The sequence below is a fragment of the Dromiciops gliroides genome, chromosome 5 (genome assembly GCF_019393635.1).
Source record: "Dromiciops gliroides isolate mDroGli1 chromosome 5, mDroGli1.pri, whole genome shotgun sequence".
NCBI classification, from domain to species: Eukaryota; Metazoa; Chordata; class Mammalia; order Microbiotheria; family Microbiotheriidae; genus Dromiciops; species Dromiciops gliroides.
This window is the reverse complement of record NC_057865.1, coordinates 292,648,172-292,676,016: the sequence shown is the minus strand read 5'-3', so window position 1 is coordinate 292,676,016 and position 27,845 is coordinate 292,648,172. Positions and strand designations below refer to the sequence as shown.

At 53.9% G+C, this 27,845-nt stretch overlaps 1 protein-coding gene across 2 annotated transcripts in view; it reads right to left on the bottom strand.

Annotated features, from left to right (window-relative positions):
- Positions 1-500: 500 nt before the first annotated feature.
- The window catches only part of ZC3H7B (zinc finger CCCH-type containing 7B), a 79,625-nt gene continuing 52,280 nt past the window's right edge, over positions 501-27,845 (bottom strand). Inside the window, exons 14-23 of one of the 2 annotated variants that reach the window (XM_043965404.1) lie at positions 26,560-26,765; positions 24,409-24,509; positions 19,770-19,951; positions 18,180-18,265; positions 12,927-13,060; positions 12,197-12,302; positions 9,977-10,085; positions 8,810-8,943; positions 7,090-7,253; positions 501-5,120 (exon numbers count right to left, since the gene is read on the bottom strand). In XM_043965404.1, the coding sequence (XP_043821339.1) occupies positions 4,928-5,120; positions 7,090-7,253; positions 8,810-8,943; positions 9,977-10,085; positions 12,197-12,302; positions 12,927-13,060; positions 18,180-18,265; positions 19,770-19,951; positions 24,409-24,509; positions 26,560-26,765 (1,415 nt within the window). In that variant the 3' untranslated portion in view covers positions 501-4,927. The remainder of the gene's footprint in view (positions 5,121-7,089; positions 7,254-8,809; positions 8,944-9,976; positions 10,086-12,196; positions 12,303-12,926; positions 13,061-18,179; positions 18,266-19,769; positions 19,952-24,408; positions 24,510-26,559; positions 26,766-27,845) is intronic. The other variant, XM_043965405.1, reaches the window with a different exon arrangement.

The window sequence follows — 27,845 nt, the reverse complement described above, 5'->3', positions numbered from 1 at the left end:
GGGCCGTCGTGTGGAAGATGCATCACCTTGTTCTTCTCGGTCTTAGAGGAAGAGCCTGGACACTCAACTTCCTAACTTAGTTCTATCCCAAAGTGGGTAGTGAGCTCCCTGTCGCCAGAGGTCTTCAAAGAGACAGGGTGCCCACTCTTCAGAAGGCAGTAGAGGGGATTGTTATTCAGGTGCTGGGTGCGGTAAGAAGCCCTCTGAGTTCCCTTCCAACAGGAGCCTGGATCGTGAAGCAGCCCTAGTGCCCAGCTCAAGGCCTGGCACATAGTAGGGACTTTATTCAGGGCTGCTGAAATGTTTGTTGAGCACACAAACTGATGGACCTCGGCAGCGTCTGGCCTTGTTTACAGTGTCCCTCGGCCTCCCTGGGCCCTTTGCCCTGGGAGGGACCATCCTTAACCCGTCTCTGCTCCCAAGAGGTGGCCACTCCAGGGGACTCAGACCGTGACCCCAGCACTTCCAGAGCTATCGAGCATACAAACAAACCACGGGGACCAGGGTTAAAGTGCACTTTTATTTTCTAGTACAAAGGCTAAAAGATGCAAGTTCTGTCTGCTTTATTTTTAAGAAGGACCAAAAAATTGTTATTAAAACATCTACAATATTATCCAGATACTAGGGTCTTATGAATATTTAATATTAAAGTGTGGTATTCTTAAAATTTTTAATACACAAACATTTTAAAGGACTATTAACCCCATCATTACCTGGCTGTGAAATGCGACATTTCCCCTCTTCATTCATTTTGAACATGTTGCCCCAGCAGTCCATGCAGACTTATACTGCTTCGGGGAGAAGGTGTGACTCCACACACGTGGGCATGTATATATACATATATGCACACACTTGTATGTACACATATATGCAGACATGCATCTCCCCTTGGTCTCACTCTTGCCTGTCTGGGAGCAGCCTGGTGGTTTTGGTTCTAACCCTGAGCTTGGATTTCAGAAACTAAAACTGAAGACCATTGCAATCCTTTCCATCACCTTCAAATTACCCTCTCGTTTATTCCTCTCCATTTACAGTTCTTTTCTGTCCAATCTTTTTCTCTCTGATCTGTATCTACCTGCTTTCTAGGTGGGTGCAAACGGCCACCCCAGGGAAGAGGCACCCCTGGCCCAAGGGGGACGTGGCCTCCTTTGGGTTGGTTTTCTTTTTTCCCATGCACGGGGGTAGGTCTGGGGCTGGGAGAGATCTCAGAGCCTGGCGGCTGGTCCAATGTCTTTGTTTGGCAGACGAGGAACCCGGCCTAGGGAGGTTTTATAATCAGCCACATGTGATAAACAGTCCAGCTAGGACTCAAACCCAAATCCTGGGCCTCTTCTCAGGACACCCATGGGCAGGATCACTTCTCTAAAGGAGACAGGCAGAGTCGGACCTCTAGGTTTCAGAAGCTTGGCAGCTCCAGCTAAACTGGGCCCTGTCCCTTTGGTTAAGAACACCTTTTCTCCACTCTTCTGCCTCCCTCAAGCTGAGTAGAGAAGGAAGACAATGGACAGAGCCAGCTACACCACCCAAATCCTGCCGGTTCCATGACCTCCAACCCTCCCCGCTGGTCTAAGGGGGCAGCAGCTCCCCCTCCCCCTGCTCCCAGAGAGAGAAGACAAATAAAACCCAGGGGTCCTGCTGCATTTCCCAGTCAAGTCCTTTATCCTTCTCCTTCCATACAAGCAATTCCTTGGATACCACACACATATGTAATATTATATAGAGTGATATATTTAATACCTGTGTATATATGCATCACGGGGCCGACATATATACACACTGAAACAAGGCTGGTGACAAGAGACAGTAATACCACAGGTCAGGTTATCGTAGCAGGGGAAACAAGTATCTACGTTCACAGCAATCCTTCCCATAGGCCCCCACTTCTGGTTTCATCCCCCAAATCAAATACCCTTCAATTCCTCTCTCCTCCCCAGGCCCCATCATCCTGGTTCACTGGGGGGAGGGGGATAGGGCAGGCTGCATGCCATAATCATAGAATAAGGGGTGGGCGGGGCTCCCAGGAGTGGGTGGTGGAGGAAAGACCCTTACCCTCTCCAGTTTCTGCGTCATTAACACTGACTTTCAAGAGGCCTGAGGAACAAAGACATCCTAGGAGCCAACACTTCCACACAGACTGAGCCCTTCCCCCTTTCCCCAAAGCCTCAGCCCCCCGCCGAGGTCCCGATCCAGTGGTGTGAAGCTTTTTGGAATGTCTGGGGGACCAATCCTGAATCTGGCAGGGCCGGACAAGGTGGGGGAGGTGGGCATAGAGAAAGGCTAAACTGAGGTGTCAGAGAAAAGGTGAAGTCTGGCGAGGCTGAAGTGGGGGTGGGGCCAGAACAGCCCACTCTGGACCCAGGGTTTTTCCAATTAGAGGAGTAAGTGCAAATTGAGTGACTCTTGTCTGCTACTATAGTGGGGGGGGGGCAACAGTTCCCCTTGGCCAGAAGGATCATGTTTTTTTTTTTTTTTATATCCTTGATTTTGTTGTTGTATTAAGTCTTTGCATTTTCTTTTCTTTTCTTTTCTTTTTTTTTTATTGAGGCAATTGGGGTTAAGTGACTTGCCCAAGGTCACACAGCTAGTAAGTGTTAAGCGTCTGAGGCCGGATTTGAACTCAGGTCCTCCTGACTCCAGGGCTGGTGCTCTATCCACTGTGCCACCTAGCTGCCCCAGGATCATGTTTTTTGAGCTGACTTGAGAGGAGGTCTAGTCCCACCCCCTCATTTTACAGATAAGGAAACTGAGGTCCAGAAAAGGGGAGGGACCGCAGACGACAGGGTCATAGATTTAAAGCTGCAAGTGCCCTGAGAGGCCATCTCGTCCAAACCCCAGATTTTACAGAGGAGGAAGCTGAGGGCCAGAACAGGGAAGTGACTTACTGAAGGTCACACAGCAAGTTTGGCAGAGGTGGGTTCAGAACTCATGTTTGTCTGTGGGGTCCTGGTGCTGCTGTCCATGGTCCCGGGAAAGGTCCTGGCTGGCTAGCAGCAGAGATGCCCGGGGAATCAAAGTGCTTTCATATTTGCTAGCTGTGTGACCAGGTGAGGGTGACTCAGTTTCTTCCTCTGTGAAATGTCCAGAATACCGCCCCACCCCCCTCACTGGGAGCGCTTCATAAATTTGAACAGGGCTGGAGAAATTGGGGCGATTTCTGTCAGAAGTGGCCCAGGAGGGTGACAGGAGAGGGGCCCCCTCACACACCAGCCCCCCCTCCATTTATGCTCAGCAGGGTCCCTTTCCCCAACTGATATCAGAGTTGTGGGTAGGGGCAGGAGTGGGAGGGGCTATATCACTCTGCCTGAGTTATTCGGACATTCAGACATCCAATGAAATCTCTTTGAACTCTGGGCAAGGCTGGCCCTGGTTAGGAAGATGTCCTGGGGATCCAGGTAAGAAAGAGCTGTCTAGGACAAGCCTGCCCTCAGCTGGCTTTCCATCTCCACTCCCCTAAACCAGGTCTAGCTCATAATCTGGGGGATTCGTGGGCTGGGGCAGGGAGAACTCAGGGTCAGTCTGCATGGTCCTGCCTCTGGAGAAGCCCCCTAACACGTCCTGGATTGGGATCACCACCCACCCCTCTTGCCCCCTGCTCCATCTGCCACCTGTCTCTTGGATTCCTGAAGGGGGAGAGAGATAGGGGACAAGAGTCAGGTTAGGAGGAGGGACAGCGGGGGCGGCTAGGTGGCGCAGTGGATTCAGGACACTTACTAGCTGTGTGACCCTGGGCAAGTCACTTAATCCCCATTGCCCCGCAAAAAAAAAAAAAAAAAAAAAAAAAGAGGAGGGACAGGAAGAGCCATAAGTTTCACAGCTGTGCAGACCCCGGGTAGGGCACAGAAGGAAAACAGAGCCACGAGAAAGGTGGGAGGGGTGTCTCCAGCCAAAAGGACAAAGGGCTGAGGGAAAGACCAGAGAAGCCGGTCTCCTTTGGCAGCAAGGGAGTGACGCCTAAGGGAACACTGAGCTCCGCCGTGTGGGCCGGGAAGGATGTCTGGGGCTTAAAGCTAAACGGGGCAGCTGGGCTCTCTGAGGTTTCCAGCTGGGCTCTGTCCCCATCTCCTGCATCCCAGAGAGAAGGGCTGAGATTAGGAGCCCAGAGGAGTGGGGAAAACCAATTCAGCCAAACCCCAGGGGGACTACCCTGGAGGGTCCCTGACGCCAGTGACCCAGGGTTTTGGAAACAAAACACAAAACTTTGGGTTGAAGCCACTAGACAGTGTCTGTCTGCCCTGTACCACCCTACTCTGGGAGACAATAGACCTACCCAATACCACAGAAGGACAATAATGACCCGGGACATGTCTAACTGATCTGGGCAGAGAGAGAGAGAGAGAGAGAGAGAGAGAGAGAGAGAGAGAGAGAGAGAGAGAGAGAGTCTGTATGTGTGTGTGTGTGTGTGTGTGTGAGCGTGTGTGCCCTCTGTCTCCAAACACTGACTGGCTGTGTAACTGTGGCCGAGCCACTTTGTCCTCTCTAAATCTCAGTTTCCCCATCTGCAAAATGGGGATGCTAATACTTAAGCTATCTACCTCCCAGGGTCACTGTGGGAAAACACTATAGAGATGTGAGCTACTGTTATTATCATTATTATTATTCTGATTATGTGCATGTATGTAGGTGCACTCCTGCCCCCACTCAGAGGGGAATGTGCATAGAGAAATGCAGGGAGAGAAAAGGTTTGTCCCAAGATCTACTTCCCAAGTCCTTCTCCATCCCCTCTGCTTTCCCCAGCCTGTTTTTTCTGATACTCATTTGAGAAGAAGGAACAAAGCCATAAGTATCAGAGGGAGCCAAAGAGCCGAGGAGGTCTCGCCCTTTGGCCCCTGGAGCAGGGATGTCTAACAAAAGGGGGACCCAAGAGGCCGCCGGGGAGGCCACGGGAACCTCATCTCACCCTCCCACCCGGAGCGCCGTCCCCGGTCCCCTATACGCCGTCCTGCCATAGGAAGTTGTATTTGCCAAAGTCATTGTCCGTCGGGCAGAGCAGCATGTCCTTGCGAGCCTTGGCCAGTTTCTGTCTCAACACCTCCCGTCGATCCAGCCACTCAGTCAGCTCCTCCTGCCCGTGGGCACAGCGACACTTCTCCCCATCTGGACAGGCCTTTTTTTTCTGGAACCTATGTGGGGGTGGAAGCAGAGAGGATGACAAACTCAGTGTGGTCCCTCAGGGGCCCATGGACTGCCCAGGCCGCCAGCCCACCCGCCCGCCTAGGAGGAAGCCCTCAGAAATCGTCAAAGACCAAAGGAGCTGAGTCTGGAGTCGGAAGGTACTTCAGAGGAGGCCTCATTGCCCTCCCAGCCCTTTGGCAAAGGCTGCCGTGCCCTAAGACTTCCAGCCGCCTGCAGTCGAGTTCTTGCAGGAGGCTCTACCTGGGAACACGGGTCCCTTAGCAGACTGCCACCCGAGGAAAGCCGTCTCGGACCTAGACGCCCCAAGGGCGCCCACCTAACCTCTTTCTTGCCCTTGCTCCTGCTCCTGACAATGCACTTGGCTCTGCGGCATGAGGACCGGTGCGAAAACACCAGTCCCCAAGTCCAGGCAAGGTGTGCCTTTGTGAGCTCGTTAGCAGCCGGTGCCCTTGTCGGGATCCTTCCTGGCCACAGCCGCTGCCTTCCTCATATCAACTGTCCAGCCTCCAGGACTGATCCAAAGCTTCGACGGCCCGGAGGTGAGAGAGCCAGCCCGGTTGGAGAGTGAAAAGGGCACTGGCTTGGGTGGCAGGGGAGCTGGCCTCCAGGTGCGGCCAGCACACGCACTAGCGGCATGACCTCGGACTAGTCCCATCCCGGAGTCTCAATTTCTCCAACTGCCAGAGAGGGAGGGACGCACCTGCCCTGCCCGCCTCCTGGGGTGTGTGGTGAGATGACGGAGGGAGAGTTTTTGGTAAGCATGAACGTCATACTTCCAGAGGCTACGGGGACCGCTGTGCCCTGCTCTGCCACAGATCCCGGCCTCACTGGGCCTGCTGCTGTGGCCGAAAGAAATCGTTATTCAGTGGCTACAGCCCTCAAGAGCCCAAGGCCCCCGCTACTCCATAAGCACACACTGCAGGAGGATTTCAGTGGGGTGGGGGCCACAATGGCCCAGTAGACCGGAAGTTCCTTAAGAGTAAGAACGGTTTCCATTGTCTTTGTCTCTCTAGCGCCTAGCGCACTTTGGCTGCTCAGCCGTCTCAGTCGTGTCTGACTCTTCGAGACCCCCTTTGGGGTTTTCTTGGTGAGATACTGGAATGGTTTGCCATTTCCTTCTCCAGCTCATCTGACAGATGAGGAAACTGAGGCAGACAGGGTGAAGTGACTTGCCCAGGGTCACACAGCTAGGAAATGGCTGAGGCTGAATTTGAACTCAGGTCTTCCAGACTCCAGCTCCACGCTCTAACCACTGCAGCGCCACCTAGTTGCCCCAGCTTAGAGGTTCGTTGAATTGGCTAGAGCATTGACGCTGTGTAGGAGAAAGGGCATCGGCCTCCCAGTCTGGACACCTTGGTCCAGGTCCTCCCTCCTACACTTAAGAGGACTTGGGCCTGGAGGGGCCCTTAGTCCATCCCTCTCCTTTCCCAGGTAGGCGGCCCTAGGCCCAGAGAAGGCCAGTGACTTGCCAAGGTCACACAGGCACTAGTTGTATGATCACAAGCAGTCACTAACTTTCTCTGAGCTCGGTTTCCTGTCCAGGGCTTTCTTTGGAAGGGGTGGGGGAGTCCTTAAGACTTGCCCCAGAGATCTGTCTCACAGGGTTATCTGCCACTTGTTCCTCCCTCTGGAGAACAGGAAGCTCCCTCAGGGCCTGGGGGCACACAGTTGGTGCTCAATGAAGGAGGAAGAGGAAGAGGAGGAGGAGGAGGAGGAGGAGGAGGAGGAGAGAGGGGGAAATCAAGGAGGAGAGAAAAGGAAGAGGAGAAAATGATGATGAAGGGAAGGACTTTGCCACATGAAAGCGAAAGCGGGATGCGCCCCAGAACCGGGATGCCATTGCCAAGGCCTGCCGTCCTCAGGGAAGTCGCCCCCGGCCTCCTGGGCATCTGCGGCCAGCCAGGGGAACCCCACGGGCTCGGAGCCCCCACCCCCGACCCGCTCCGGGAGTGGCACCTTTCACACAGCCGGAACTCGCCCATGGGGAAGCGGAAGGTCCAACAGGTGGAGTCGCTATCTGATGTGAAGACCTTCTCTTTGTGCTTCTCCGACTGGATGTGCTGCTGCCACTGCTTCTTGCTGTTGCTGTTTTTGCCACAGAGCCAGCAGTGGAATCCCATCTGTGGGGAGCGGGGGGAGGGTGCTGGGCGCGCCTTCTGAGCACTCCCACGGGCTCCAAGGCCCGGCTCTGCGGCTCTCCTTCCCAGGCGGAGGAGCTACCCACCTGGCCCCCTCTGCTTTCTGCCTAGCCTTCTCCACCCTGAGGTCCCTGAGGCAGAGGTGGCAAAGGTGATCCCCCCACCCCCACCCTGCCCCTCTCACCCAGCCTCCAGCCCCCACACTCAGCCACTCAGCATCTGTCCCGCTGGACCCCAACCCTTCCCAGCTACTTGGAGGGAGGAAGCAGGTAATGGGATGGAAGAGATGGGGGGTGGGGGAAGGAGAACAGGACACCACACAAGGCCCACAGTCGTGAAAAGGGAGACAGCATTCAAAGACTTCAGGGGTCTGATCAACGCAGATCGAATTAATGCTAATGATGAATTCCATGAAGTGGTCCCGCTTTTTTAACCTGCCCTGCTCGTTTCTATCAGGCTGGAACCAATGACCAAGTTTCCCCGAACAGCGTGAATCTGAATAGATCAGACCATTTCAAGCGATTCATTATCTGTACCCGTCAGGACCTGGTGGTAGCTAATTGTGACTTCAGAGGATTGAGAGGTGGGCTACATGTGCAGAATGAGGCAAACACTTTCAGATATGGCCAATGTGTTGATTTGTTTTTCTTAACTGTACTTATTTGTTACAAAGAAGGACTTTCGTGTTGATGGGGGTTGGAGGGATACTCATTGGGAACAAGGATGATGTTTTTAAAAGGAAAGTAAATGAAATGAAGCACGTTTTAGAAGAGAGAGAAGAGTAGGGTAGGGAAGAGGAATCGAAGAATTTAAGAACTGGAAAGAACCTCAGGGACATCTATTAAAACCCCTATACATTAAGTCCAAGGACTGAATCCCCTGCCAATATGCCCCTCCCCATAGCAGCTATCCTGCTTCTCGAATTCCTCCAGGGCTGGGGAGCTCATTACCTCTGGAGACAGCCCATTCCACTGTGGGACACTTCTGATGTTTAGGAAAGTCTACTCTCAGAAAAAGGCTCCCAGCAACTGTGCCATGAGCTCTGCTCCTCAAAAGAAAGATAAAGCCAATGCCAGGCACTTGCAGACGGGGATCACGCTGGACTCCCCTGCCCTAAATCCTTCCTTTGCAAGTCTAAGCACTTCTCTAAGTTCTTTCTATTGTTTCATAGACTTTGAAATTCCTGACCCTACCCAGAGGATAGGGGCCAGTCTGTCAATCTCCTTCCTCCAGATATGTGGCCTGCCACGTTAGGACTGCCCTGCTCCTTGCTGTGACCATCGTAACTCTCTCGCTGAGTTCCCTTTTCCTGGCTCCCCGTCCCGTATCTGTGCGGCTGGCTTTTGGTTTTTGTGGGGTTTCGTGGTGAACGGCAAGCTCAGAACTTGATAACTTTGCCATTCTATGGAACCCTGCTGGGTTTCTCTAATTGTGTTGTCCACCATACGCTCGGGGTCACCTACGAGTCAAACACTCCAGCTCTCCGTCTAAGTCACGCCTATGAGGCTTGGAAGGTGGGGCTGGGAAGGTGTCATTACCATGATGTCCGCATAGTCGGTGGGCATCTGGATCTGCTTCTCGCCCTCCCGAGAGGCCACCTGAGTGCCTTCCCCAGGCTTCCCCGAGTTGTGCTTTTTCAGCCACATGTCATAGGTCTGCTGCATGTCTAGGACTGGGAAGATCAGGGGCAGAGAAGAGAGGGAGAGGCAGACATGGGGGGCTAGAAGTCACATCCATACATACAGTCCCACTCTAGACCCCCTCCCTGTCCAAGGCTTGCCCCATCTACTTGCTAGATAGGAGAAAGGGCAGTTATTGTTGCCCTAGACACAAAGGAAGACCAGGGACCCAACACTAGTGGGGAAGTGCCTGGCTATCAATGCCCTCCTGCAAGACCTTGACCGCTGGGCAGCTTAATCCCAGCCAAAAGGCCGCACCATCCCTCCTGGTCTGGCTGAAGGTGCTTCACAGCCTCTAGCCTGGGGGTGACGAGTCCAGGACCCTCCTGACTGCTGACTGTGGAGCTGGCCTGCCCCGGAAGGTTCTGAATGAGGGGCTACCCCGCCTGTCCCAAGCATCGCCATCATGGGCACCACTCCTTCCCCTGTCCCTGGGCCACTCCCGGCAGGGGGCTAAACTGACCCTATTGGAAACATCTCATCATCCCTGGTAAGGAGTGGTCCAGCCTTTGTTGGACAGCCTCCAATGATGGGGAGCTCACTATCTCTCAAGGCTCCTTCCTTATTCCTCCTCCCGACCAAACTTAGCCTTGTGGCAGCTTCCCCCCAGGTGCCTGGTTCTGCCCTCGGGCCAAGCAGGACAAAGCTAATCCCTCTTCCACAAGAGTCCCCCCAGGACCCAAAGGGAAGGAGGCTGGGCAACTTCCTGTTCTTCAAGCAGAGAGGGAGGGAGCGGAGCCAGACGACAGCCCAGGCCATGAGAATTATGGGTAAAACTGGAAATGGGGGGGGGCGGAGGGAGAGACATCCTCTGCTCCCTCCAGCTCGGACCCGGGACATCTGAGCCCCAAACAAGCAATTCCATTCATTTCTCTTTGTTTCCTTGGAAACGGCATCTTTTGGGACCATGTCAGTTCTACCTCAGGGGTACCGTTTTCCTCAGGGTGACCCTGGCTCTGGGCTCTGAATGGAGACTCCCATTTCCTCCCCTCCCGCCCCCTCCCAAGGCACCATGGACACACTCACTCTTATTCTCTTTCATGAAGGTCCACATGTCTCTCTCCTCTGGGCTGTGGGCGAAGGAGCAGTTCCCCACATACTGACACTTGCGGCCATTCTGGGCGTGGATGCAGAGCTGTGGCACAAGGGGAGGGCCCCTGAGTCACCCCTGCCCCGGGCATCGCCCGCTGAGAGCGAGGGAGGCGCTTTCACAGTCTTTGGCCCCAGAGCCCCATCCCGGGGGCTCGGCCTGAGCCTCCTTGCCCAGACACTAGTCAGGTCTCCCTCCCCCCATCTTCCATGGCTCCCTATCGCCTCGAGGAAAAGCCCCCGGATCTGCAGCCTGGCACCTACGGCTTTCTACAATCTGACTCCCGCCCACCTTCCCAGGCTCCTCTCATCTAGCTCCCCTCACGTACTCTCTGTTCCCATCAAACCTGCCTACCCGCTCTTCCCTGCACACAGCAGCCAACTCCCACCCCCGGGCCTTTGCTTAGGCCGTCCCCCATCCCCATGCCCTCCCTCTCCAAAGCCCGGCTCAGCAGGAGCCTCCTGCTCAGGGCCTTCCCTCGAGAAACGCCTTTACAGTTTGTTTCTTTCCCTCTGAGGTCCCACACAACAGAGGCTCTTTGAGGGCAGGGCCTGGGGCTGCCCAGGCATCCCCGAGCTCACGGCAGAGCGCTCCTGGACCGGCTCTATGACCCTTTCCCAATGAGCCCTGAAGAGCTGCCCAGCGCCCCAGGATGGCCACCGGTCCTGGTCCCACAGCCCGGAGGGGTCCCCAACAGGCAGTTCCACCTCCTGGGACAGCCGGCTCCCATGGGGGTTTGCTCAGTTTGTTAACCTAACTGACAGCCTTGGACACCCTAGCCCCATCAGTATATGTGCCCCATGAGCCTAGAATGACAGTCCATTATAGGCCCCATCCTGAGAGCCTGTCCAGCTGGGCGGGGCCTGCCAGAGCTTATACTTGGCTAGCAGAGCCTTTGAGAGGTCATCTACACCAAGTGCCAAGTGAGCGGCCCAGACAAGGGAGTTCAGAGGAGGGAAGGGGTCACAGACCTCAGGGCCAGAAGGGAGCAGAAAGATTCTAACCTCTAAACTGCTCATGGGACAGAGGAGAGAACAGGGCAAGTGACTTGCTTAAGGTCACACAGTGCAACTGGATGCAACGCGTCTATTATATTTCTACTATGTGCCCAGCACTGAGCTAGGTACGAGGGATATATGGCCCCGATCTCGAGGTCCTTGCGTTCTCTTGGGGGAGATACAGAAAAATGAAACAAAGCTCTGTACAAAGAATTGGGGGGGCCCGAGGAGCTGGTGAGATAGCCCATGTGCTGAGTACCAAAGGGAGTGCACTGTGGGCCTGGGCAACAGTTGGGGTAAAGACACGGAGGTGGGAAATGGGGAAATGGCCATCTGGGGACGGTGAGCCACAAGCTGACCGCTGCAGCTGGAGTGAAGAGCATGAGAAGGGGAGGTCAGGCTTAGCTGAACTGGGATAGTCAGCAAAGATTTTATGGAGGGGGGGGGCAGTGACAGAAGGGGAAGGATTTGGGGGGCTGGTGTGAGGGGAGAGGGAAGGGGAGAGGCCAACTGGACTAAAGCTGGCTCAAACTCATGGGCTCCAGTGTCAAAGGGCTCGAGTTCAGATGCCACCACGGAGACCTGCTCCATGTGTGACCTTGGGCCAGTCACTTCCTCTCCCAAGGCTTTGGTCTCCTCTCGTGTAGAATGATGGGGTTGGACTAGACTAAATCAATGAACTGTAAGCCACTTGACCTCTCTGGACTTCAATTTCCTCATCTGTAAAATAGAGGCCTCGAGGGTCTCTCCCAGCTCTGGCCCTATGACCCCATGCTTCCATGCCTGCCTGGTGCAGACCCCAGAAGAGGCTGCCCACTCCTAATGGCAGGGAGGCTGGACCTTTCTGATAAGCAGCACACTCTCTCCCATCCCGCGGGGGTGGAAGGAAGGCCAATGCCTAGGATTTGAAATAAGAGGGATCTGAGAGCTGCGGGGTGGTCCCTAGGCCACAAGTCCCTCAACCTAACTGAGCCTCAGTTCCCTAAGCTACAAAATGGGGCAATACCCCTTACACCTGCCCTTCCTCACAGGGTTACCTGGAGCTGTTATTCGGGCATCCAGGAGCATGGATCAGAGCCCCAGGCCCGCCTGCTCTGAAGGCTCAAACGCACCCCACCACGTGTGCCCCCCCTTGCCCTGTCCCTCCCCGCTACTTACATCATACTGCTGAGGGAAGCTGCGGATGGATGGGAGCGGTCGGACGGACACCCACTTCCTCTTGACTTTGGACATCACCAGCAGGACTCGCCGCTCCTTGGTCCAGCTGCAGGCCAGAGCAGAAAAGCCAAGAGTGAGGGGGAGGGAAGAGATGAGGCTGCAGATTGGACGCAGGTTCAGGGACAGGAGCGGGACTTCAATGCACTGGAGCTCATCCCGCTTCTTCTCTTCCCAGCCCCAAAGCCTTGCTCACCACCTCCCTGTCTACCTGGCAGGGCCGCAGACGACCCTTCAGGCCAGCCCTGCCCCTCTGTGATCTGTGTGGGTCAGTCTCCGTCCAGCATAGACTGGAGGCTTTTTGAAGGCAGGGCTTTGTGCCCGAAAGAGATAGGCTTGACACTAAGGAGCTGTGGGACCACAGATGGTCTATCCCATTTTTCTGAGCCTCAGTTTCCTCATTTCACCCGGGCTCGAATGAGAAAATGGACGAAAAAGCACTTTGGAACCTTGGAAGGACCGAGAGAGACAGTGTCATTTAGTGGGTTCAGGAGTTGTGTGACCCTGAGCAAGTCACCAAAACTCTCCAGTCCTCAGTTTAGTCAGAAGGCCCCTTCCAACTCTCGGTCTATGATTCTCCGTCTGAGCCTGGGATGTGAAGGCCAGACCAGCTGCCCTCCCTGCTGGCCTCCCCCGCCCCCCCAGCCACAGACCTCTGCCCCTCCTTCCTCACCAGTGTGGGGCTTTGGCACTGCAATATTTGAGATCCTTGTCGGGCTCCACCACCTGCCCATTCCTCCAGCACTGGCCACACACAAACTTCATCTGTAGGTCAAAGGTGCTGGGTGGGGGGATCCGAGAGCTGGCCTATCGTGGGGCAAGAGGGACAGGCTCAGGCATGGAGGGAAACTCGGAAGGTTGGGAGAATGGGAAGACTCAGGGCCTTGGGGTCAGGGAAGAGCTGAGTCCCAATCCTGCCCTTGACACTTAGTACCTGTGTGAGCCCAAGAGAAGTCACAACCTCTCTGAGCCTTAGTGTGCCTACCTGTAGAAGGAAAGATTTTATAGAGGGGTAGCTGGGCATAGTGCATAGAAAACAGGTCTGGTTGCCCAGAAGCCTTGGGTTCAGGTCCTGGTTCTGATACCCCTGGTTATGTGAGTAGAAAAGGGCATTGGTTCTGGAGTCAAAGGACTTGGGATTCAATGCTGCCTGTGTGACCTTGGGCAAGTCTTGTTACCTCGCTGGGTCTCAATCTCCCCCCTGTAAAATGAGGGAGTTGGGTTTGATGGCTTCTGAAGTTCCCAGAATGGGAAGCCTCTTCACTTCTCATGGTCCACCCCCAGACGACTCTCTAAGACTTTACATCAGCAAGGAGGGGCTGCGGAGGGAGTTTCCACACCAGGACTTTCTTATTCTGATGAAATGCTATCCATTATCTACATGGGGCTCACAACAACCCTGAGAGGCAAGTACTGTGGATGCTCGTGTCCTCTGCAGCCTTAAAGAACCACAGCACAGAGGGGAGTTATCATTAGTTATCTGTGAGACTTGAGTTCAAATCTTGCCTGGCACTTACTAGCTAGCTTTGTGATTGAGTTGGAACCTCAGCCCTGCCACTTCCTACTTCTATGACCTTGGGCAAGCCCCTTCTGCTCTTGGAGCCTCAGTTTCCCCTCTGTAAAGTGAGGGGGTTGGGCTAGATGGTCTCGGAGGTATCAGGGGTGTAACAGACCCAGGCGCCCTGCTTCTGGCCCCCTCGGCCATTACTGTTGGGAGCCATTTGGCGGGCGGCCAGGGTTCACTGTGAGCAGCCAGGCCCTGGCTCCCCACTTCTAGCCCCATGTGCTCCCTGTCTGACCTCGGGCAAGGCCCCTCCCCTCTCTGGGCCTCCATTTCCTCCATTCAAGAAAGGGGGGTAGGTTAGGGCATCTCAAAGGTCCCTCCAGCCTGGGTCATGTGACTCCCCCTCCCCCTCCCCCTCCCCCAGCCTCGGCCAGATGGAACATTTTGTCCTGGAAGGAGGAAACCGCTACCCCCTTCCCCCGTTCCCCGCCCGTTCCTACCCCTCCTTGTTCCAGTGACACCCAGGCGGGGCACGGGGGCCTCATACCAAGAGGAGGGGGATAAGGTGAAAAATGGGGGGGCTGGGGCCCCCCATGGCCTCCTGGAGCCCTGAGCTCCCAGCCTGAAATCCCTGAGGGATTGGCCTCCACCTTGTCCTCAGGTGACCCAAGAGCCTGTGGGAAGGAATGGGGGGGGGCAGGGAACAGGCGAGGCGGGAGGAACTCAATGTTCTCTCAGAAAAGCAGCTTTAGATTACAGTGCTGGGAGGGCTGCGGCCCTCCTGTTACTCCCGGCTGGGCTCAGGGCCAGGAACAAAAATAAACAACATACCAGGGAAAGAGAGGAGGGAGGGAGGAGGGAGGAGAGGGAGGGGGGAGAGGGAGGAGGAGAGGAGGGGGTGGGGAGGAGGGAGGAGGAGAGGAGAGAGGGAGGGGGGAGGGGGAGAGGAGAGAGGGAGGGGGGAGGGGGAGGAGAAGAGGAGAGAGGGAGGGGGGAGGAGGAGAGGAGAGAGGGAGGGGGGAGGGGGAGAGGAGAGGAGAGAGGGAGGGGGGAGGGGGAGAGGAGAGGAGAGAGGGAGGGGGGAGGGGGAGAGGAGAGAGGGAGGGGGGAGGGGGAGAGGAGAGGAGAGAGGGAGGGGGAGGGGGAGAGGAGAGGAGAGAGGGAGGGGGGAGAGGGAGGGGGAGAGGAGAGAGGGAGGGGGGAGGGGGAGAGGAGAGGAGAGAGGGAGGGGGAGGGGGAGAGGAGAGGAGAGAGGGAGGGGGGAGAGGGAGGGGGAGAGGAGAGAGGGAGGGGGGAGGGGGAGAGGAGAGAGGGAGGGGGGAGGGGGAGAGGAGAGGAGAGAGGGAGGGGGAGGGGGAGAGGAGAGGAGAGAGGGAGGGGGGAGAGGGAGGGGGAGAGGAGAGAGGGAGGGGGGAGGGGGAGAGGAGAGGAGAGAGGGAGGGGGAGGGGGAGAGGAGAGGAGAGAGGGAGGGGGGAGAGGGAGGGGGAGAGGAGAGAGGGAGGGGGGAGGGGGAGAGGAGAGGAGAGAGGGAGGGGGGAGGGGGAGAGGAGAGAGGGAGGGGGGAGGGGGAGAGGAGAGGAGAGAGGGAGGGGGAGAGGAGAGGAGAGAGGGAGGGGGAGGGGGAGAGGAGAGGAGAGAGGGAGGGGGAGGGGAGAGGAGAGGAGAGAGGGAGGGGGAGGGGGAGACACTGGGAGAGACGAGAAGAGGGATGGAAGGGGGAGAAAGTGGAGGACAGGACTGGAAAGACAAAAGGGGGGTAGGTAGGAAGTTTTCCTCTGACAGCCACTTTCAGGCCAGAATGCAGGGAAACCAAGCGCTCTCCGCTCACTTCCTCTTCCAGCCCTCCCCCCACTCTGCCTGGAGCCTCGAGGGTTCTGGGGTTACTCTCCAGGGCCCGGGATGCAGGCCTGCCACTCCCAACTCCCAAGCCCAGAGTGACTCCGTCTCCCCAGTGCCCTTCTTGAGCCGGATGAGGCAGTGTCACTTCAGCCTCCGGAGGGAATGGAGGGCAGGGGCAGGGGATGAGGGGAGAGCTGGCTCATCCGGTCCAAAGTCTTGGCTCCGCAGAGGAGCGGGCCAAGGCCCCAGGAGGAGCCAGAGAGGAAGAGCAAACACTTCCCTGGCACTTCGGGGCTGGCCTTTGCAAACCTCCACATGCCTCGTTATCTCATGTGGATCCTCAGGACAGCCTCGGGAGGTGGGACTATTATTCTTCCCATTTGACAGATGATGAAACTGAGAATACAGGGCCCGTAGGTCCCCATCTGAGGCAGGCTTGCTGGCGCAGGATCCAAAGCATACAGGGCACAGAGTCAGGAGCTTCCAGTCCTGGCCCTGCCGAGGCAGCCTTCAGGCCTCGGGCCTCATTGGTGGTGGGAGGGTGGCCAAGAGCCAAAGGATCTGCATTCCTCTAGCACTTTCCCTCCAACCACTCCGAGAAGGTGGGAATGTGACAGCTCCATTTAATAGATGGGGAAACTGAGGCTTGGAAAAGTGAATTAACTGGTGCAGGGGTCACACGGCTGGTCACCATGAGACTGGCATCTAGCACCACTGACCGTATCACCCTGGGGCACCGCACCCACATTTCAGCTTCCTCACAACTCAATGAGGTACCTCAGGATAATGCCATGGGTGTGCCTGGGATCTGAGACGATCCAAGACCCTTCCCTTCGCTCACGAGCCCAGAGAGGGTGGGGGATCGCCCAAGGTCACACAGATGGGAAGTGGGGACCTGAACATGGAGCTGGTGAAGGGGCGGGGGGGGGGGAGCAGCTGGCAGGAAATCGAGTAGAAAGAGAGCCCGATTAGCCTGGATTGGAGTTCCAATTGGCTGCGGCCTTGGGTGACTCACTTCTCTCCTTTGAACCTTAGTTTCTCTAATTGAAAAATGGGGCACTTTTCCTGACTTCACAGGGTTGTTTCATTTATAGATAATATCTATATTAGATTATAAAATATAATATATTGATATGTGATATTATTATCATTTGGGGGGGCAATGGGGGTTAAGTGACTTGCCCCAGGTCACACAGCTAGTAAGTATCAAGTGTCTGAGGCAGGATTTGAACTCAGGTTCTCCTGAACCCAGAACCGGTGCTCTATCCACTATAGCACCACCTAGCTGCCCCTTGATGTTATTTATATCATATGAAATAATACATACATGCACAACAGCCCTATGAAGTCAGGAGAATACATGCCCTCCATTTTCTCAAACTGAGAAACTGAGGCTCTGAGGAGAGAAATGATTTCTCTATGGGTACATGTGGAGTCACACACACACACACACACACACACACACACACACACACACACACAGAATCTCTATGTATAGATATCATCTTCCTTTACTTTGGTCTTGCTATTTCCAAAGTTTCGTACAGTGCGCCTGGCACCTGCTAAATGTTGATTGATTTTTGCAAGTAAAACTCTTCAAACCTTAAAATGACTTAGGAATGATGATGATAATAATACTAATTCATAATACAATAATAACAATTATTAATATTTGTCTGGTCTGTCCAGTTGTGCTCCCAGTCTTCATTCTGACTGTGAAATCACTTACTAGCTGTGTGAACTTGGACAGATCCCTATCCCTCTAGGAGTCTCAGCTTCTGCCTCTGTACAAAATGGGACTAATAATTCCTGCCCTGTCTCTGAAACATCACATAGATGGGAGGTAGTGAGCAATCCATGCGACAAGTTTGAGGGTGGGAATGTTTCCCTACCCTTTTCAGCACCTCGCCCAGCACCAGGTGAAGGCTTGTGGATAGATGGGATGAGTGAATGAATGAATGAACGAATGAATGAACAAACGAATGAATGAGGACGGGGTGTCAGGATCAAGCTTTGATGGACACAGCCTGTCACCTTCTCTAAGTCCACAAGGAGGCAGTGTACTACAGTGGGAAGAGCTGGGTTCAAATCTTCCCTTTGATACTTGCTGTGAGACTTTAGGCAAGTCATTAAACCTCTCTCTGCCTCAGTTTCTTCTGTGAAAAGCGGGGGTTGGACTAGCTGGCTTCTGAGGTCTCTTCCAGCTCTAGATAGAGGATCCTATGGGTCTACATATTCCTTGGTGATTCTTTCCACTTCACATTCACAATATGTGCCTGCACCCACACATGCACACATGCGCACCCACACACACACATGCACACATACACACATGACACATGTTCAGAACAAGGCATGAGAGGACTTTGGGATTTAGAAGGAGGAGGAACCTAAGAGGCATCTGACCCAACCTCCTCCTTCTAAAGGCTTTTGGAAGGGCTGAAGGACTTGTCCAAGGTCTCACAGGCCGCAAGCATCAGAGGCTGGCTGGAATCTGGAGGCCTGGACCCCAGCTCCCGGTTCTCTCCCCCCCGAACCACCGAGTGGCCCTGTCCTCCCCTTGCCCTGGGCTGGCTCCTCACCAAACTGTTGGCAGCTTTGCCCGCGTGGGCCTCCATCTGCTGCCAGCATTTATTGGACTCTTGGACGATGTCCTCGTGGGTCATACCTGGGGAGTGCAAGGAAACAAAGCGGAGCATGATTAATGGACTCTGGGGGCCGGGGGCCTGTGTGGGGCTCCCGGCTGGACTGGAGCTGCTCCCCATGCAGGGTGGGGCTGGGGGGGTGGAGCGCTGAGCAGAGGGGCTGCAAGGTCTAGGTTTGTATCCTAGCTCTGCTCCTCACTCCCTGATGACCAGGGCAAGTCACCAGCCTTCTAGCGGGCTCTGTGTCCTCCTCTGTCAGAGGAGATGACTGCTAACGTCATCTTTGAGCTCTTGATTCATTCAACCACAATCTCCACTCATAAGAGCGCTTTGGGAACGGCACAACTTTGCACAAATATATAATAAGCTAAATTTTTTTTAGATCGTAATCTCCTTGAGGGCAGGAATTCTATTATTATTATTTTTTTTAGTAAGGCAATTGGGGTTAAGTGACTTGCCCAGGGTTACACAGCTAGTAAGTGTTAAGTGTCTGAGGCCGGATTTGAACTCAGGTCCTCCTGAATCCAGGGCCGGTGCTCTATCCACTGCGCCACCTAGCTGCCCCCAGGAATTCTATTATTATTAATTATTATTATTACTACTATTACTATCTTAATCATCATTCTTTTATTAGGGGTTCTCTGTAGAACTAGAGTCAGAGGTTCTAAACCTAACTCTGATACTTAGTGGGGCAACTAGGTGGCACAGTGGATAGAGCATGGAGTCTAGAAGACCTGAGTTCAAGTCCATCCTCAGACACTTACTAGCTTTGTGACCCTGGGTGAGTCACTTCACCCTTTTTGCCTCACTTTCCTCATTTGTAAGCCAGAGAAGGAAATGGCAAACCCCTCCAGTATCTTTGTCAAGAAAAAGCCCCAAATGGGGTCATGAAGAGTTGGACATGACTGAAAAATAACTGAACGACTGATATTTAGTGGGTGTGGGACTCCTGGGCAAATGTCTTTGCCTTTCTCCGCCTCAGTTTCTTGTTCTGTAAAACGGGAACCTTTTTGGGTTCCTGACTGGATGGTGGTGGCGGCAGAGGACTTCACAGGAAATTTGAGGAAAGATAGGAATGCCAGGCTGTTGGAATTCTGTTCTCAATCTTTTTCTTTCTATTTTCCAATAAACCCTTAAAAACCTAAACTCGTTTTATCAGTGATTTTAGTCAGTTTCCCCCAAAACTGGGGGAACAGATTAGAATCCACATTTAGAATCTTAAATTACACAGGAACCCAAAAAGTTCAAAGACTCTACATCCCATGGGGATGTTGTGAGGAAAACAGTTTGCAAACCTCAAGGTACGACAGAAATGAGAGTTATTCTTGCTTCCCTCGAAGTGCTGTGACATAGAAGGTCCTTGGATTAAAGGATGGGTAGAAAGGGGCACCAGCTGTGGCCTGGTCTTGCCTGGGCATGGAGTAAGGGAGAAACTGTCCAGTATGGAAAAGAGGAGCGGCTGCAGAAAGGGGTCCCCTCCTTCTCCCCCGCCCTGCCCCCACCCCGCCTTCTCCTTCACATCCTCACCTGAATATTGCTGCAATAACCAGACTCGGAGTTCGATGAAACTGTGGGCAAAGTGGCAGCTGTCCTCTCGCAGACAGCCGTAGCGCACCTCGTGTCGGCACACGTCGAACTGGAAGTGCTCTTGGAACTGGCGGATCTTCGAGTACTTCAGGGCCGTGGAGCGCACGATGTGGACCAGACACCTGGCAGGAGGAGGCAGGCAAAGTGATCTCGGTGCCTTCTCTTTTCGAGGCTCAGACATTCCTCCGACGTAACAAAGAAAATGAGTGAAGCAAAACAGATTGAAAGGATGACTACAGCAGGCAGTGTATGCCACATCCGGCACCTGTAGTTCCCACCTCTCTGCTAAGACAAGGCAGGTGTGTTTCCTTCCTTGTCCATAGGACCAAGATTGCTCATGGCATTTGATGTCGAATTCAGCTGCCTTTCAGCGTTGTTTTCAATCACGATCTGGCCCACTGTCCACACTGCTTTTGTGGTCCTACCTACCAGGGTTCTGCATCGAGGCACAGAACCACAGATTGGAAGGGAACTTAGAATTCATCCAGCCCAGTGGTGGCAGATTACTGCCACTGCGCAGGGACTTAGAAAGCCACAATTTAACATTATTTATGCTGTATCCTAATTTTATCTTGTTAAACATTTCCTAATTACATTTTACTCTGGTTCGGAGCACTTGGGCGTGGTGTGGGCCACATGCGGACTGTGAGTAGCACCTCTGATTTAGATGAGGTCACAGATGAGAAAACTGAGGCCTTGGAGGGCCGGAGCAGCAGCTGCTGAAGGCCACACACAGGCGAGGAGAAAAGAGAAGAACCAGAATTTGCACCCAGGCCTTGAGACTCCAAATCTCCCCAACCTCCCCTACATTCCTTGTATTTGTCATTTCTTATGGAAATTGCATTCATTCCATCCATGTCCCATAATCTGTTCCCCACGGATAGAACCCCATTTTGTTTACAGTTTGGGTTTTTTTGGGGGGTCCCAGCCCCTCTTCTGGAATGGCAGCTCCCCCAAGGGCACAGTGTCCGGGTCTGACGTTTCATGTTCTGCATCCTCGTTCTGATGCTTGCTGGCGATGTGGCCTTGGGCAAGTGCCTTTTCCTCTTGGTCTTAGCTTCCTCGTCTCTAAAATGGGCCTCCTCACCCTCGCTCTAAACGCCTCAGGGGGCTCTTTCTAGGAAAAGCCCTTTTTGAACCTTCCAGCACTGTAGGAATAGAAATGATCACACAGACAGGGATGGAGTGAAGCAGAACAGACGCTGTGCGTGGAGTCAGGAGGTGTGGAGTCAGGAGGTCCGGATTCTAGTCCCGGCTCAGACCCTTAGGAGCTGTGTGGCCCTGGGCTGGTGATGCACTGTCCCTGAGGCTCAGTTTCCCTGGCTGTTACCGTCACAAGCTGAGCCCTCCCTCCCAGTGCTGGCTGACTTTGAAGAGCTCTGGGAAAGGGAGAAGAGAGGTGGGTGGGGACCCACAGTATTGAGAAGAAGCCACCCTGACGGAAGGATTGCCCACGTCCTAGGTCTAAAAGCAGAAGAGACTTTCAAAATCACCCTTCCCAACCCCCTCCTTCAACAGAGGAGGAAACTGAGGCTCAGGCAGGTCAAACGGCCTGTCCTAGGTCCTCCAGCTAGTAAGTTCTGGAGGTAAGATGGGGACCCAGGGAGTGGCCCTGACTTCGAGGGCCCATTCTCTGTCTCTTCTCTATCACAGATGTATCATTGTGGGGGTGGAAAGGCAGAACTGGGCACAGGTGATCCAAACAGGCAGAGGACCCAAGAGAGCCAGTCTGCTGGAATAAAGGGCGGGAAGCCACCAGGGCAAAATGTCCCCTCGCCTTGCTGCTTCCTCCAGGGAAAGCCTTTGAAAGCACCTGCTGGTTCCCAGCCCTTTGGTCTCAGGACCCTTCCCCCCAAGAGTATTATTATGAAAATGACCTCACGGTCCCCCTGAAAGGGTCCCGGGGAATCTGGCCCTTGGCCAGTTCTGCTGTCCCAGACCAGTTGGGAGGGGGAGCCAGGAAGTGCCCACTGACTGGCAGGCCCAGCCAGCCAGAAGGAGGACAGGGTCCCCGTTAGGGGCAAGACCCCTCCAGGGTTAGGAATCGGGCTTTCAGAGTAGACAGTGACCTCCCTGGGAGCATAACCTTGGGCAACCACCTCTCCTCTCCAGGCCTCAATCCCCCCAGGGAATGGCCTCCCTCCCTGGGGGTGCTGGGAGGACCCCCTGAGGGTAACCTCAGAACCGCCTGGGAAAGTGGAAAGGGCCAGGAACCCAAGTGCTAACTTAGTGAGGGGCAGGACGGGAGAGGGACAAGGGTGCGGGGCCGGGAGCCCGAGGCCCACAGACTTAGAGCTGGGAGGGACCAACTGGTCTAGTCCAACCCCCTTGTTGGACAGAAGAGGAAACTGAGGCTCAGACGTCTGATGGGCCTTAGCCGATGCGGGTAGCGGACTTGCTCGATCCTGTGCCGCCTTCCTGTATACCACACTGCCTCCTACAGGACGGCTCTGGTTTGACAGCCCGCCGGGGACACCAGCCGCGGCTCGGGGGCCTTTAGCCTCAGCGTCCTCACCCCCAAAACGGGGACGGTGACACCCATAGCACCTGCCTCACAGGCTCAAAGGAGAAAACTCTGGGTATCCCCAAAGTCTTAGTGCAGCGTAAAGAAATCAAGGCCTAAGGGAGATCAAAGCCTTAATCTACAGGAAGGCTTGGCAAACCTGAAAGTACTAACAAAATGACAGTTAGTAGTAGTAGTACTAGTGCTACGGGGCAGCTAGGTGGCGCCATCTGTCGGCTGGAAGACTCATCTTCCTGAGTTCAAATCTGGTCTCAGACACTTAATAGCTGTACGACCCTGGGCAAGTCACTTAACCCCAATTGCCTCACCAAAAAAAAAAAAAGCTGTTCTCAAGTTTTTTCTGGGTCAATAGCACGGCCCTGTGATTTGGGGTAGGGGTTCTGTATGTGACAGCAGTCTGGTCCCAGGCCAGTTCAGGCACTGAGTTCTCCAGGGGATTTTGAGGAAATGCTTAATAAATTCAATGAAATCACAGGCCCAGTTCCCCAATCCTGTTGTTGTTATTATTGTTGTCGTCATCATCATCATTAACTGGACTGCTCTGAGTTCAACTCTAGCCTCAGACACTTACAAGCTGTGTAACCCTGGGTGAGTGACGCAAACCATCAGCCTCAGTTTCCCCACCTGTTTAACAGGGATAATAAGAGCACCTACTCCCAGGGTTGTTGTAAAGATTAAATTATATATTTGTAAAGTGATTAGCACAGTGATTGGCATATAGTAGGTATTTAATAAATGCTTGTTTTCTTCCTTTCCTTCCTATGGGGCACTAGACCCAGAGTCAGGAAGACCCAAGTTCAAATCCATCCTCAGACACTTAGTGTGTGCACTCTACCTCAGTTTCCTTATCTGTACAATGACAATAGCATCTACCACGAAGGGTTGTTGTGAGGCTCAAATGAAACGCTATTTTTAAAGTACGTTGTCAACCTAAAAGTACAATAAGTACTATATAAATGCTAGCTTTTCTTGTTGTTCTTGCTATTTGACCAAGGTGAAATGGAGGACTGGGAAGATTGCTAGTCTGGGAACCAAGTGAGCTAAGTTTTCATTCCAGCTCTGTCCATCCCTCTGTGACCTCAGAAAACATTGCTTAGCCTCTCTAAGCCTCAGTTTCCTCCTCTGTGAAATGGACAGCATGACCCTTAAGCCCCTGGTCCCTCAGAGGTGTTATGAGAAAGAAACACCAAAATGCCTAAAATTCCCTTCTGTGGAAGGGAAGCTGTCATTAGGAGCTGCTTTCTTGGAGAGCAAGGCCCATGAGCGTCTCCAGTGAAGAAACCAGTGATCTCCCGAGAGCCACCAGTGCTCCCTGGAGAGCAGGAACAACCTCGCGAGGGAGAAATAAAGACTAGACACCCACGTACCTCTGGGCCGAGCGGAGTCCAAATGAACAGGCTGGGAGTGGGAAGTGTGAACGTGTGTGTGCTCACACACGTGTGTGTGCGTGTGACGGCCAAGAGGAGATATCAGTGAGGCTAGGAGGAGTCAGAAGACCTGGATTCAAATCCTCACTGATCCTCACCAACGCTGTGACTATGGGCAAGTCCCTCTATTTCCTCACCCAGAGAATGGGGAGGACCTTCCTCACGGGACCGTTATGGGGACAGCGCTAGGCAACCTTCCAACAGTGTTGTCAAGATGGGGGCTATTAAAGACCCTCCCCTACTCTGCTACACACTCCCTGGGTGACCTCACTGACCTCTCTGGGTCTCAGATGACTGCTGAGGGGTCATCTAGCTTCAGACTGTTCATTCGAGGGATGGTGCAAAGAACCACCCACAAGGGCCATGGGTACTTTGGGGGTCTTTCCCCAGAGCAGGGACACCTGCGGAAGGTTCCTCCATCCCCCAGCTGAGTCACGGTGGAGTGACTCTTGGTACCTTACCTATGCTAGTCCAGTCTCAGGAGGACAGAGTCAATGCTCACTGTTCTCCCCATTTGATAGATGGGAATACTAGAGGCCCAAGGGCACACAGCATGTCAGTGGACAAGCCAGGAAGAGAACAAAGAGTAGGGGGTTTCCGAGGCTAGGCCAGGCCCCGGGCCACTCACTTGTTGTCATGGAATCTATGCTTGGCAGCCAGGTTGGAGCAGACAGCAGGAGAGTCCTTGGTCTCCTTGCTAATGATCCGGGGTTTACTGTCGAAACAAATCTGTTCAACAAAGGAGCGGGAAACAGCAAGGTTAGGGCCCAGGAGAGGATGAGGTCCCTGCCGCCCCGTGGGTAATGTTGGAGAACCTTCTGGGTCCCTTGATAAATAAGATTCCAAGAAAGGACCGTGGCTGCTTCCTGGACAGTTGTCCAGCGTGGGTTCATCACAGAGCCCGAGATTTGGAAGGAGCCTCAGAGGCCACCCGGTGCAACCCTGGCAGATCGGGAATCCCCTGAACTGTGCTCCTGAAGAGGGCCGTGCTTAAAGCTCTCTGGGGACAGGGAACTCACTACCTTCTAAGGCATCCCTTTTCACACTGGGATGGGTCTCATTGTCAGAATGATTCTTCTGACATTGAGCTGATGTCGACCTCTGGCCTACTTCCCTGGATTGTTTCTAGTTCTGTCCTCAGGGCCAAGCAGAGTAAGTGCAATATCTCTTCCATATGTCAGCCCTTCCAACCCCTGATGTGCGCCATTGCTCTCCCTCTCCCTGAGTTCTCCCTTCTCCTGCCTAAACACCCCACTTCCTTCATCCCCTTCTCATATGCTATGATCTGGGCCTGATATTTTATGCCCAGAACCAAACCCACTATTCCAGATGTGATCAGACTGGGGCAGGGGCAGCAGGAAGGTTACCTCCCTCACTGTGATATAGTAGACTGGGAATCGAGAAAAACGGGGTTCAAATCCTGCCTCGGTCACCTCGAGCTGTGTGACCCTGGACAAGTCTTACCCACTTAACTGAAAAATGAAGATCAGAAGAGCACCTGCCTCACCGGGTGGTGTAAAGATCAAATGGCACAATATGTGTCAAGCATTTAGCAGAGTGCCTGGCACACAGTAGGTGCTACCGAAATGTTAGCCATCGTTGTTACTGTTATTAGTATTAACTTCTCTGTGACTTAGTTTCCTCATCTGTAAAATAAGAAGGTTGGACACCACGGCTTTTAGGGCGCCTTCTAGCTCTGAATCTATGCTTCCGGGCCTCTCTCAAGACAGACGGACATTACATTAGCTTGCTTTCTTTTGTCTTCCTCTTTTTTTCTTACGTTCCATATCCTAATGCATTCTTCCCCACTGCCCCTCTCAGAGTAGGGGAAGGGGCAGGAAAATCCTGGCCCTGGAATTCTCTAACACTTCCCAAACCTCTGCCCCGGGTGTGTGTGAGCCCCAAAGACTCAGGGACCACAAAGGACTTTGCCTGGAGGGTTTCATCCTCAGTGACCGCCTCAGCTTGATTTGATCTGGACTCTGAGGGCAGGGACCATCTCTAGCCTGTATCTCTTCCCCAATCCCTCTGCTCTGCAAGGAGCAGCAGTGCTGGGCACACTGGAGGTGCGCAGTAAAAAGAGCCGGCCAGAGCCAGGGGACCCAGGGTGAAGCCCTGACTCTGGTCCCGGGCCTCAATGGTTATGGGAATTCCTTCAACATCTGAGACTCGGCTCTGAATGGCAGGCATCCCTTCAGCAGGACGAGCAGCAGACGTCCTAGATGCTAGAGCCAGGGTTCCCACTAACTCGCTGTGTGAGTGGGGGCAGACGACAGGACCTCTCCGGGCCAAAACCTTCCCATTTAATAAGACTAGGGGTTAGATCAGACGATCCCTAATTCTGACATTCTGTGTTCTAAGGGCCCGCTGAGTTCTAATCTCTGTTCTAAGAGACTTCTGACATTCCATGTTCTTTGGTCATTTCCACTTTTGATATTTTGGGTTCTAAGGATCCTCCCTACCTGACCCAGTGCTGATATTCCATGTTCTGGGTTCCAGTCTGTTCTAGCTCTGATATTCTAGATTCTGAGGCCCATCCAGCTCTGACCTTTGCTCCTAGCTCTGAGATTCCTTCTCTCTTCTCAGGTCCCTTGCCGCTCCGACATTCTCTGTTCTACACTGCAGTTCCTTTCTTGATTGCCACTCTAGGATTCTAGGAGGAATGAATGGCATTCATCCTAGGCATATGCTAATGGGGGTGTGCCCTGATGCCATTTCCCGTTCAGGACACCGTCTGCACACCCAGAACTCCCAGCCGGGAGAGCAGAGGGGGCCCTACCTCGCAGAGGAAGGTGAAGATTCCCTGGTGCTCTTTGAGGAGCTTGGCAATGGTGAGGTTGCCCCGCTTGACTCCCCCAAGGGGATCAAAGAGGAGGTCTCTGTTGAGGGTCCCCTTCCTCTCCTCAGTCCACACGTCGATCTCCTCCTGATGGTAGGCGAAGGTGCAGTTATCTCCGTACTTACAGTCTTGCTTGTTCAGCATGTCTGCGGAGAGGCAACAGGGACACACATGTTCCGCCACGGGAAGCCATGGCCCAGTCACCCACTGCTCCTGAACCCTGAGGCTCCTGCTAGCGGGACTACCTTCCTCTGGTCACCAAAATGAAGGGGTCGGATGAGAAGGCTTCTGGAGGGCCTTCGAGCCTTTGTCTGACTCAAGTCAAAAGAACTTTTTTTTACTCTGAATTTATTAAGTGTATCCAAACACTTAGCATGGTGCCTGGCACAAAGCAGGCACTTAATGAATGTCTACTGCACTGGATGATTGGATTAGGAACACCTGGAAAAGGAATTACCACGTATACTGTAGAACCCCAAAGGAAGAGTCAAGAGGAAGTCAGGAACCCCCAGGATGCATTGCTGGCTTCCTTTACCTGGGCCTTGTTTTCCTCATTTGTAAAATGAGATGGCCTGAGGTGCCTTCTAGGCATCTGGAAGGGTCATCCCCAGACCTTCAATAATGATGCCTCCTCTTTTCAGGGCTCCTGGGGAGGAGAGCCCTTCACAAAATGTGAAACCTCATGGAGAGAAGGGTGATTGTCATGTTTTATTACCCGGGGTGGGGAGGAAACTAACGAACACTCGGTGGGCTGCTGCGTCCAGGTGGGGCTCGGTTCCCGTGATATTTGGACGCTGCATTTCTTCAAGTCTCCCTCAGACGCCTCCGAGGCTTAGAGAGCTGGAAGGGACCCCAGCGGCCACCTTATCCCGCTCACCCATCAACAGACAAGGGGAACTAAGGCCAGGGAGGAGCGGGGGTGGGGCTCACCAAGGCCTCACAGGGAGTTGGCACAAGAGACGGGGAGTGACCCCAGGAGCAGAGCAAGAGCTCACGTGGGCCCCAGGGAGCCGGGAGATCTCTGTGACTAGACCATGAGCAGCCGAGATGGATGCCCCTCTCTCTCTCACCCCTCAAGCCTCGGTCAGGGGCCTTCCGGCCCCCCCATCCCCTGAAACTCCTCTCTATAGTTCCCAGTGTTCTCCTAATGGTCAAATCTGAGGGCCTTGGGCCAAGCCTCAACCTTGGGGCCTTTCCTTTGACACGATCCTCCTCTCCCTCCTCCT